We start from the raw sequence: 12,376 nt of genomic DNA on the forward strand, positions 1-12,376 counted from the left end.
TCTATCGATATTAGTGATTAACAAATACCTATCAGTGAAATAAGCTAATCCTTCGGCTATTATCTGAGCAAGTTCTTGGCTTCTAAAGCAATAGGCACTGTTGATAGTGCCGCCAGTCGTTCCTTTCCAAAAAAAGGAAATACTCGTATTAACTCAAGTACGACCCTTTCCTCTAAAAACGTACAGAAGCCCAAAACAATCCAGCTAACCCATTCTATGGAGCTGGGTATGTCATCAGTACCAGCTGACCTTGTACAGCAGTAAAATGCTAACTCTTGGATCGCCTCACAGTACAGGATATGCTGCTTATAATTTTGAGTCTACTGTCTTCCTCTATTTTCCTCTTTAAAAATGAAGTATAATGTAAGTTAAGCTGAAATTCAGAAATGCATATATTTTACTTAAAAACATTCATCTGTTCAAAATTCAAAATAAACTTTATGGGATACAACAGTTTGGTTTTTTTTAAATAACAATTCATTCAAACTGTATATAATTCATTGAAGTATTCGTACAGCAAACAATGGTTAACCCTTGAAAACCTGTAGAAAAAGATTTTCACACACACACAAAAAAGGAAAAACAAAATTGAGGTATCACACCCACACACATACACCCAAGCACACGCTCACACCCAAGCACACGCTCACACCCAAGCACACACGCAGGCTGCAGCAAAAGCAGAAAATTGTAGGCCCAAAGGAAAATGATGACTGATTGTTCTATTCAAAAGTCCAGGTAGCTCAGGAAAAAAAAAAAAAAAAAAAAAAAAAAAAAAAAAAAAACACAACCCCCCAAGAGTCCTCTGAGTAAAGAAACTACCTCAAGAAAATTCTCAAGTGCACTGGAGACCTGATCATTTAAACTGTTTCTGCAAAGCAGCTCCCTGCACCTGAGAAAAATGCAGCCCAAGGTGACTTGTGCAAATATAAGGAGTCAGGAATATTTCCTGCTATTCCTTAAGTAGACATGAGGGGTGTCCATAGATTCAGTTAGTCTTTGATCATGCAAGATACTGCTGGAGTGCTGTCTTCGCCCTGCAATAAAGTAACAACTAGTTAATTGTTGGAGTTTGGTTTTCATCATCAACAGTTTTTTATGTACAAAACTATGCATAATGCCAGCTAGAGAGAGGGGATGAACTAGTTAGGTAAAGAGAAGTGGAGGAAGCAAAGTTGTTCCAGAGGACTGGGACAGTTATGAACAGTCATATTAACACTATGAATCAGAAAGATTAAACAGGGTCTCCACTGTTGTTAATTTTTAATATTGAGAACTTAAGTATAATCTGTTACTCCCAATATATAGGAGCAGTTACCCAAATAAACCTACATCACAATTTCTTTACACACAGCAGAACTCAGTGCAATGGTAGACAGTTTTTCTGGGATAGAAATATTTAATGCCCAAAAGGTTATTAAAAAGATGCCTTGTTATGAGGAAAGAATTCTCTCTAATCTTGTTTTGGGTTTTCTTTTTATACTCACTTGTCACACAGATTTGGATCTGATGACTGACTCAATTTATGTAGAATATCTACTATTCCCATGTCTCGTAGTTTATCTTGTCGTTCTTGTGAACCTACAAAAACAAATCACATTGTTGGGAACACCACCAAAAACAAACGTACTGAGAACAGAAGAAAGGAGTGGAATATGGTTTAAGCTAAAACACAGCACTGAGAACTCCCTCAGATGTGGCTACTTCATAAGGCACCCTAGTTTCTTTTCTGCATTTTAGTGGGCACATGTTTCAAGAACAAAAAATTTAGAAGGCAGAAATCTGAACATATTTTATCCTGAAGAAGCTTGATTTTAGTTGCTTTATTCTCACCACTCTGATTTGGATGCAGAGAACATTTAACTGGAGGTTTGTGCTCAAATCTGAGTTGTAGCACTCCATATAAAACGCATGTGAACAGGAAAGCATCAAGAGCACAACCAAGCGTCAAAGGCTGAATGAAGTTTGGAAATCTGAGAGATCTGGAATAAATTACACAGTAGGAGGAAAAAGCCCTACAGACTCTGTTCTCTTTGCTGAAGGGCAGTACAGTCAATCTGAAAACTCTAAGTAGACCATCTAAAAAAAAAAAAAAAAATGGCACCACAGTCCCACTGTTCCTCACAGCACGCCACCTCCCACTCCTCTCCTTGTCCCTCCTTCCAGCTCCACACTGCTGCCTCCACCTGTAGCTCTGCTACACACGTGCACACTCTCCCTCCCACGAGGAGTTTCCAAAACCTCCTTTGTCTTGGAAGCTCTCTTATCAGAATTCTCTTTTACTCCAATTATTTTCACATTTTACAGGCAGGTTGCAGGTGGAAACCTCCTGTGTGTGACAGACCAACCTCTGTTTTACAGAGGTGCTTTTTTTTCAAGCCTCCCTTCCTGCCTCCGGACAGCTCTCCCTCCACTTCCTGACCACACTCACTTGATCCGTATTATGGCTATACTGAAGTCTCCCTTTGTGCTTTGGATCCCACTGCGCTGTCCACTGCAAATACTAACTGCTAAACAACATTAGCCTTTCAAATGGGTAATAACTTGTCTATATATTAATAATCAGGCTTTCTTACCTTCTTCCTCATTCCATACGAGATTAGATATGCAGAACATGGCAGCAAGCTGAAGTTTAGCATTTGAATGACTCTAAATACAGAAAAATAGTACTCAGATTTAGAAGAGAAGATTCAGAATTTCTCAGACTTACATTTTGGCATTCATCCTGTAATAAGTGAGGTAGTGAAGTCAGGACCAATTCTTATCTACAGCTTCTCTCAAAGACAATACAATACTTGAGTACAACAATCAATTTCTTCCAAACATTTTAGTAAAACATCTAACAAAAGATGTCTCTTTTCTAAGAGCATGAAATGTTTTCCAAGTAGGGTTGTTCTATGTATTGCCTAATTGGCAATAAAATTCTTATACAAAATAGCTAGTGGATTTTCCTTTTAAACAGATCCTTATCCTCAGCACACCACTGCCATACAGAATTGCAGTGCATGCTTTCTTAACTTTAAATGTACTCAGTTATGTTTAAGTAAATGATTTTGAGTAATGATTTACATGAGAGGTCCCTCTAGCATTTTTTATTTCTACAAATGACCAAAATAAGACCTTTAAGAGAAATTCCCCATACCATGTAGTATTTGATCTTCTGCAGGATGTCATCATTGGTCATAATTAATTCTTTTGCTGTCGTTCCATCTGCTATATTGGCAAGTATACATAGTGTCTGGAAGAGAGAAAATGTTAGTTCTTTGGCTACAGATCATATCCCCATGAATTACACACTTTTCCTGACAGCTTTGAACTTGTGACAAACAATTTATTTAATTAGTTTTAATAACTCTAATCTGGAGTTTGTAGTTTGCTTACAACTGGGGTCAATGCCAAAGAGCTAACAATCATGGCTGAAAAGCCCTGGAAAAGGAACAGTCATTGCCATTTTAAAATTAAAGTAACATTATTCATTTCAACGCACAAAGTTTGAAGTCTTTCATGAAAATAAAAGTGCATAGAAAAGGTTAAATACACTGTAAAAATAAAGCAGTCTATTCAGTATCAGCAGCTAGAAAACTAGCTGAGTAATGCAACAGATTGTACAGGAATATATTGTGGCATCTAAGTTGGCATGTTGAGAACAGTAAGTATTCTCAGTTATTCCTTAAGTTTTATTCTGCCATGACAACATGAAACAAAAAAGGTACCTGCTCTTTGACTTCTATATTGTGCTCCCCTTCCAGAATGAGGGTCACTGCTTGCATGATTTGTTTCCCGTGAGTGCTCATTATATGGTCTATGTGCTGTCAAAGCAAAGATGAAATAGTCAGTGCAACTTCCCAGACAAAGAAGTGGCATTCTGAACTGAATTACTCCGAGTAAAGACTAGCAATGCTGCATAAAGACCGTAACCTCTAGAGAAATCTTTCCCAAATCAAGGCATCACAGCAGAAACTCTTCATATTATTCCTCTTCATCTGAAGCCTGGTCTTGTTTGAGAGCATCATACACCTCGGTTTTAATTTGTCTGAAGCCTGTAAAAAAAGACACTGGCTTCTCATTTGCTTGAAGGTCACAGTCTAAAGGCTGAATCATGTGGACACTGAAGACTGTGGACACAGGCTCTCAGTATGATGCTGCAGTTGCAAAGAACCATTTTCTCTCTTCCTCTGTTAACAGGAGGATATCAGAGATAGGTAAGGAAAGTGAGGTTTCTGATCACCTGGAACTTTTGCTATTCTTACTGGAACACTGCAACCAGGCCCGATATCCACACTTCAAAAGTCTGAGACAGTTCAGGCAGCTAAGCTAGATAAATTACTCGGAGTCTTGGAAACCTGTCTCAAAGTAAGAAACTTGCAGACAAGAGGTCATTCGATCACAGACTATAAACACCTATACCAGAATAAACTTGATAATGAGGAAAAACAGACAAAAATGGGAAACGTGACCTACAGGGTGAACTGATGTCAAAACACAAGAGTGACAGCAAACAGCCACCGGAAGAGATCACCAACACCTGGCAAGCTCTACAATTATTTAAGATGTTAGAGATTCCTTAAAAGAGATTTCTCATAATTTGCGAGCAGTAAGACTTCATTCAAAAGCTGCTGGATCAGTTATTCTGAAGTCAGTTTGGAGTATAGGATTGAAATGGTTGGTTCTGGCTTTATAATGTACTAAAAGTAAGTGAAACTGGGGCAAAGCTTCAGCTGAGGAACTCCTTATGGGATTATCAGACTTGGTTTTAAGAACTCACGGTGAATTTACATGACTGGTGATTAAAAATCTCACACTAAAGGCTGATTTTCTGTCAAGCTCATTGAGCTTCAATGAGTACAAAACCGAAAATATTTGAAGTGACTGTTTCATGGTAAAACACACTATGTGATATAATGCACCACAGAGGCTTTGTCATTCCCCCCAAAACACACGTACACAAACCCAGCTGCCAAACGCGTGCTCATCTTTTCCCTGTTTTTCACAGGGGATTATACCCTGTTTTTCCTTTACCAATATCTCAAGCTCTTTCTCCTTGTCAAAAGCAAGTCATACGCTTACATTTTTAGACCATTTTACTTCACTGTGTAAAATGAATGTAAGCATTTTCTAATCATACAATCTCACAGTCACAGTTCAGAAAGTCAATATTCTCTATACACTTGGAGAAGAACAGATGTATTTCAGATATTAAGACAGACAAAATACAGGTAATCCTCAAGATATGTACTTCTCCGTATGCTGACTCTAAAGTGAAATGCTCTTATTAGTCTCCTTGGCAAGTTTCACAGAAAGCTCATTACTTTCAGCAAAAAATATTTTCCAAAATGCAACGGAATTGAACATAACTGCCTAGCTCTGTTTGTATGCAAAAATAATTACCATATTTTAGTGGTCATGCAGAATTCTTTCAAGTTTTCTTATAACAATTTGTACGTTTCATCGCTATATGCTTTTATCCAAGTATTGCAGAGGCCTCAGTTTTAGTTTAATATATCAAACAGCAATATTATATGGAAAAATAAGTTGCATTCTCAGTCAAAATTTTTGTCTAAGTACAAAATCTTTGTACAAAACAAGGGTAACAATCAGTTTGTATTTCCAGTGTAACGTCCGCATGTTTGATCAGCTTTCACAAAGTGTTCTCGCAGCTTTACTTACTGGGCGGGTGGATAGAAGATTCCTGAGCAGTCCCAAAGTTTTCATCAGAACATTTACATCTGAATCAGAAAGCAACTGGAATAACTGCTCTGTACTCAGACCTCGTAAGATATCAGATTTGATCTTCTGTTCTGCTTGAAATGCCACATTCTGAAAGACACAGTACACTTTTGCTCAATTCTTTACCTTAAACTTGCGTTTTTATTCTCTTAATGGACCATTACTATCTACAAGCATATATCCTTGCTAAATTAATCCTGCAAGCATTACAATTTATGAGAAACTGCTATGCAGTAGATGATTAACTTCCCTCACAGTCTTATGACTGACCTGATTATCATCTGTTTTTAAAGAGTCTCCTGCAACACTAGTGATGTTGCTTAACTGTTTCCCAAGTAATCAGGGCAACCAAAATTGATATGAGAATTGAGGGTGCTTTCTCACACCCCCTCCAGTTTATCAGCTAAGTGATAAAATGCTCCAGGTGGACCATGCTTCTCCTACAGTTAAGTGGAAAGGCAAGCCGCCTTTCATCTGTGTTATTTGTAACAACAGACAATTTCCTAAAGTTACATTTACTAATTCCTTCTCTTTAAGGAGTGAAATTGCAAACAGTACTTCACCAGTGTGTTTTACTTACCATTAAAGCCCAAATGCCATTCACTCGCAAGGCAAGATTTTCACTCTGTGTTAGACTACATAGAAGTTCTATGGCTCCTGATTCTAAAATAGGCTATAACAAACAGGGAAAAAAAAATCTTTAAAACACTACACAGAATAATTAGACATATATAAAAATATAATACATTAAGAGTGTCGCTTTCATCTTACTGTCATATTTACAAGATGTCCCATCCGTCAGATGAATTGCCCAAGCCTTACTTATTTTCATGAGCACTTACAAGCCAGGTTCTTATGAAGAAAATCTCAGAACAACATGGAATTATTCTTGTGTGTCTCTGTGTATGTGTGTATACACATACATACATACATACACACACACACACACACACACACAAATACTACTGTGATACTATGCATACATCTGCCACAGACATACAAGCAAACCTTTTCCCCAACAACTTTTAGTTTGGGGCTCATCTCTTAAAACATCATCATCCTTTGAGCAATCAGTTTTTGTCTGGAATCTAATGGGACACATGACTTAATTAAGAGGTTATGGACAATGAAAGCTATTTAATGCTGTTCTTTACATTTAATCTTATTTGCTAATGAGAACCTCACGCACACACTTAAAAGCTCATTTAATCAGAAACCAGAATTGCGTGGAAGGGACTGTGCTCTGCAGGAACAGGTCTGACTCACCAAACAGCAGGCAGACTGCACCCACACTGGGGAAGAGCTTGTGCCAAAGCTCACCTGGTCCTAAGGGCTCGGGTGCTGCATTAAGCTGCCAGAGAACTGTGATTTCTCAAGGGGCCAAGTAATTGAGGAAATGGATCATACTGCCAACAAAATTAGCAGTCTGTTCTCTTGTGGAATCTTTTAGGCATAATAAAACAAGTTTTACAAGTATAGATTCAACGTGATGTCTGCCTTTCCTCTTTCAAAAACTTTTAGAGATCACATTTAATTACTTGACTACACTTTACTCAGAACACCTTAAACATTTTTTTATTGATACATCATCAAGTGATCATATTCTGCCAATCATTACAGCTACAATGCTTCCCAAGTAGCGGTTATCAATTAAGTTACCTTTATGCTTACTGGAGCATTTGTATAATGTAGCTGTTATCCAAAAGTAAGAAGAGATATCAGACAAATACTGACCTCTTTGCTTGGAGAGAATTCCAGAAGAAGATTGCATAGTGTGGAAGATGCTACTACCAGGATTTCATTTGGAGCATTCTGTAAAACCTGCAGCGACAAAGGGAAGAGTGGGGAATCTCTGTTAACTAGCAGGATAAAGAAGGGATCATTCTGGAACAAAATACTAGGTAATGATGCCTGTTCTTGATGCTCTATACATTGGGAGTTGTTCTGATGCTGGCAGTGTAGATCAATTCAACGTGACGGTACACAACACATGACACGCTGCAGCAATGCCAAGCCTGGACCAGGTCATACCCTCTTTGCTGTGCCTGGCATCCCAGGCGAGACCACCACACGCCGTCCGTCCTTACAGAGCGCATCCCCCTCACGTGTCCTGAAAGGCTCAGCAAGGAAGCCGGCATGAGGATGCAAGCGCTCCTCCAGCCAGGAAAGGCGGAAGGGAGGGGTTGTTCTGTACCACCACCTCTTTCAGAGCTGTCATCTAACTCTTGCATTTGCAGAGGGTTGCCCAAAAGCACATTTATATGTACCCTGGAGATTTAAATATTCTTCTTCAGTGCTTTAAAGACGTACACACTAGGGGAGAGAGAAAGGATTTCTAATGTAGTCAGTATTAACCTAGACTGAAAATTATGTCTTCTCTTTATTAGATATTACTTTTATTTTTCTCTTAAGAATAATTCCAGGTGTTCTGGCATGAACACACAACTTTCTGATTACAGATTTTTAATAAAATTTAAATGAACAACTGCAAGAAGTTGTATTTATGTAGAACTCTTCAACAATCTTCATTAACTTCATCACATGCTTCTCCTATGATAATAGCTGTGTTTTTTCAGGCATTCCCGCAATTTCTGTGGTTTACATTTCTAATAGTTTTGATGTTTTGATGTTTGTCCTTTCACAAACTCTTAAAAGATAAAAATCACTCTCTGCAAGCCCCTTCAGGTGAAGATCAGTAGTCCTGGATCATAGGATTATTTTATTATAGTGATAGCACAAAATTTTTTATGATCAAATCCCCCTTGACCTCCCAATAAAACTAACAAATCAGACACCTATGGATTAATATCACAATTCACATTCCCAATTCAAGAATCAGTGCTTAACATGTTGTAAGTATATTGTGTATCCTGACAGAAGATCATTTCCCCATCATTTCTATTGTGAAACTATAGAAAGAGGGGGCTCATACTCTACAGCCTTGTCTTTAAAAAAAAAAAATCAATAGCTGAGAAAAGTTTCTTGGCCTGCAGCCAGCAAGGTGCCAGAGAGCACAAAAACTAGTGAATCAGAAATTTTCAGGAGCCCATGATTTCTGATAATCCAAATACAAGTAAAACAGAGAAATTCAGACCCGAATAAAATGTCACAGACAAGTATGCCCAGTGGACATCTTTCTTGTGTTAAGACATCTGAACCACCAGAAACATCTGAGGGCTTCATTTTTCCCTTTTTGGGTAATGACTTCCTGATTTTTCTGAACCAATACTGAACTGGTTTTGGGGATATGGTCCTGCTTCTGAAAAGATACTAGATCTAGAAAGCATATACAATATCCTCTTTGTCCAAATAATCGCTCATTGTCAGACCATCACTGAAGAGCTGACAACTACTCAACAGTGGACCTGTTCTCTGCTTTGACTGCAGGTGAAAAGAGAACGCTCCAGTGCAAAATGAAACACAGCTGCTATTGGTCATGCCGGACACACTGTTGCACAGATTTTAATACAGGTTTAGCACCCCTCCAACTCTCGTGTTTAGCTTCTCCCCTTTCCCATCCTAAAATCTCCTAGATATTTTCTAATTGTTTCTACTAAAATCAGTTACCACATCAAGAGTGCTTGAATAACATGTATTCCCTGGCTGTTATACCAGGGAAACCCATTCTTTTAAGATGGGAATCTTAAAAGATTCTGCCCCCTCAACCCCTGTGGAATACATTCCCAATCAATCCAGTGAAAGAGAACCTGTCCTGACCCATCCTTTGCGACATCTGCACCTCTGCAGTCCTTACAGTCATGCACTGCTTGGGGTAAGTTCTCACAAGATGCTCAACTTTGTTGCCTGTTTATGACTCTCACTTACAGCTCTGGAGCCTTTATTCCTTCCTGGATCTGAAGCAAAGCTCTGGACTCTCAGCTCACTTTACTGTGCCTCATCATCAGGTTCATCTCCTCATCTTTGCTGATAAGGCTTCCCCTGGCCTGGCTATTTCACTTCTGAAGAGGGAGTCAGGCTCATTTCAGACAATTCTTTTGCTGATTCTTACGGATGTCTATATTGCCTAAGCTTTTAGGTTTCTTGCTATCAGACTCTGCCTGCTCCCCATTTTCAAAGCCTCAAAGACACTGAAACTGAGATACTGGTCTTATCTCAAGACATGAGATGCTACATATTTATATGTTTTGATCCTATTTAATCTTGCTGTGGATAACCGCATGCTACAAAAACATGTCTTCTAAAAAGTCTTACTGAGGTCTTTGGTTTCAGTTATAATATCTACAGTGAGATAAAAGTAGAGAATTATGGAAAGAAATGTAGATCTAAATTCTCTCATAGGGCTTTTAGCTGAAGTCTGAACTGTGCCATCTAATGCGGGCTAAAAACTGAAGGAGGAGACACAGTCCCCCTAGCGTCCACCGAGCATGGACCACAGCACTCTTCACTACTGCTTGTTTCTGTTGATTTATGACTTGCAGGAAAAGGTCAACGAGTTTTGATTTCTAGGTAACTTCTATTACGATTATACAGAAAGATATTCAAACTGAACAGACCTCATACCCTTGGTGTTACTATTTTAACCAGAACACTCCAGTAGACAGGACTTGACTTTTCTTTACTTACCTTCATTAAAGGTTTCCATACAGCATGATCCTGAAAACTTGTCCTGAGCTGCTGTACAGAACGGGACAAACTGTGCAAACATCTATAATGGAAAAGAAATCTTCTAAAATATACATACACACACGTACACACTTACATACTTCTATAATATACACATTGCTTCTACACATACAGAAACAGTTGTAAATAGCAAGAGGAGAATACTCTACTAGTCCAAGATAATTTTTTCCCCAATAAGTTTTCCAGCAGTGGAAATGGCTTTAAATTTGTTTTAGCTTTTAAAAGATTAGCAGAAGACCTATCAAGTGCAGAATCAGACTTCACCATCACAGAATTATTTGTACAGATCAGAAAAGCCACCTACCTGACTGCAGCTAATCGCACCTTGATACTAGATTCAGACAAGCCATTAACAATACGGTCCATCATATTTTCAGTCTCAATGATCTAGAGCAAAAAAGGAATTAATGCTAGATGAATAAAACAATATAAATATTTATGAGTTGTTGGGGTTTTTGTCTGTAACATTTTAAACATTGCATATAAAAAGACGCCTATGACTAAAACACCATCAAGCCACATTATCTTCCCAGATTAAGTGGAATAAAGTGTGTAACCACATATCATTTAGAAAACAACATCTGCATGCTTTGCTCAGCTACTGCTTTTAAAATGGTTTTATTAATCATCAAGGAACACGACACTTGTACAAATGCTTTACCCTTAATGTCATTTCAAAATAAAAGGCAGCATGCACAAGCCAATACAGTATATACAAACTACAGACTGGAGGCATGCTGTGAAACTGTCTGGAAAAAATACAGAGCAGTTCATCTTTCACATTTAGACATGGCCAGTCCCAGCATTTAAGACTAGGATAAAAGGCAGTAAATATCAGAGTGAATGTTTTCTATAACAAATGAATCTCCCTCCCCCCCCACACACACAGTCACTTAGTAAAAGAAATATGCTTTAGTTAAGAGTCATTGTTTTTTTGAATTCTTGCTAACCCTTACTCTTTATTTTAGTAGTAATTTCATATATAAGTAAAGGCATCTCTGTTATTAACTAAAGAGGCTCATCCTGCAACAGAAGATAGATTTACCATTTTGAATTTGGGAGATCCTGAATCATTTCCCCCTGACAAGTTCTCCTGCTAGTCATCTTTTCTATGCTGCATTTTCCTGCCTCCTTTGTGTTCATATCTTTTTTTCCTTCTCTTTTCCCCTTTAAGCAAGGAATAAACCCAGAAAGTTCTCCTGCCTCCTGACCTTACCACTTCTGTTTGATACAGCAACTATACACTTCATTTAAAAAATAATTGTTTTGATCATTAATTTCCCTACAATTCCCACACGCATCATGTTCTTAACTACAGAGAGCACTAATCATCCCCGCAGAGCCTCTCCCAAGTTGAGCAGATTTTTTTCTCCTTCAGATCAATCTCAGTTTATTCATACAGCACAAGCCAAGCCAAACCACGATTCCATTTGTCAATATGCTTACATTTTCCAGGGTTTATTTTCAAGCAAATGTTTGGTTTATAGAAGGACGTAGGTATTTTCTGTGCCTCAGAACATGGGCCATGACAATACCCCCCCACAGTTATGTGCAGAAAGAACATGTTAAAAAACAATACATTGTGAAAACCTAGTTCCACCACCACTGTGAAGATTTATACATAAATAAAATTCAGTAATATGTAGTGTTACATTAATTTTTGTTTGGATTTCATAAAAAAGCCGCAAGATAAAAGTCTGTAGGAACATAAACTGGAAGAAAGCCTTGTTATTTCAACTTATTTATACCCCAAAGCTTATATAAAGGTGTACAACATGCGCCCAAATTCTTGCCCTGCCCTTCAGCACAGCTTTCAGCTGTGGCTTTGCACAACTGCTAACACTTTTCACAGGCTCACCTTTTTTCGAATATCTTCATCATTTGCTCCAAGGGAAGCATAGAGCTTGAAAGCAGCCTGGCGCAGTTCATGAGCATGCTTCAAGTCATGGTCGAGCTATTTAAATAAAGTACAAATATAAAATATAGACACTAAAAAAAAATCCAA

General features: G+C 38.1%; 1 protein-coding gene across 1 annotated transcript in view; it reads right to left on the reverse strand.

Annotated features, from left to right (window-relative positions):
- Positions 1-379: 379 nt before the first annotated feature.
- ARMC8 (armadillo repeat containing 8) overlaps positions 380-12,376 on the reverse strand; it is a 64,452-nt gene continuing 52,455 nt past the window's right edge. The window contains exons 13-23 of the mRNA XM_085303931.1: positions 12,230-12,325; positions 10,676-10,758; positions 10,312-10,393; positions 7,462-7,548; positions 6,308-6,400; positions 5,668-5,817; positions 3,714-3,809; positions 3,143-3,238; positions 2,577-2,649; positions 1,488-1,581; positions 380-1,037 (exon numbers count right to left, since the gene is read on the reverse strand). Of these exons, the coding sequence (XP_085160057.1) occupies positions 1,004-1,037; positions 1,488-1,581; positions 2,577-2,649; positions 3,143-3,238; positions 3,714-3,809; positions 5,668-5,817; positions 6,308-6,400; positions 7,462-7,548; positions 10,312-10,393; positions 10,676-10,758; positions 12,230-12,325 (984 nt within the window). The 3' untranslated portion in view covers positions 380-1,003. The remainder of the gene's footprint in view (positions 1,038-1,487; positions 1,582-2,576; positions 2,650-3,142; positions 3,239-3,713; positions 3,810-5,667; positions 5,818-6,307; positions 6,401-7,461; positions 7,549-10,311; positions 10,394-10,675; positions 10,759-12,229; positions 12,326-12,376) is intronic.

This window comes from Rhea americana, unplaced genomic scaffold (genome assembly GCF_003343005.1).
Source record: "Rhea americana isolate MKP2758 unplaced genomic scaffold, rheAme1 scaffold_200, whole genome shotgun sequence".
Classification (NCBI taxonomy): domain Eukaryota; kingdom Metazoa; phylum Chordata; class Aves; order Rheiformes; family Rheidae; genus Rhea; species Rhea americana.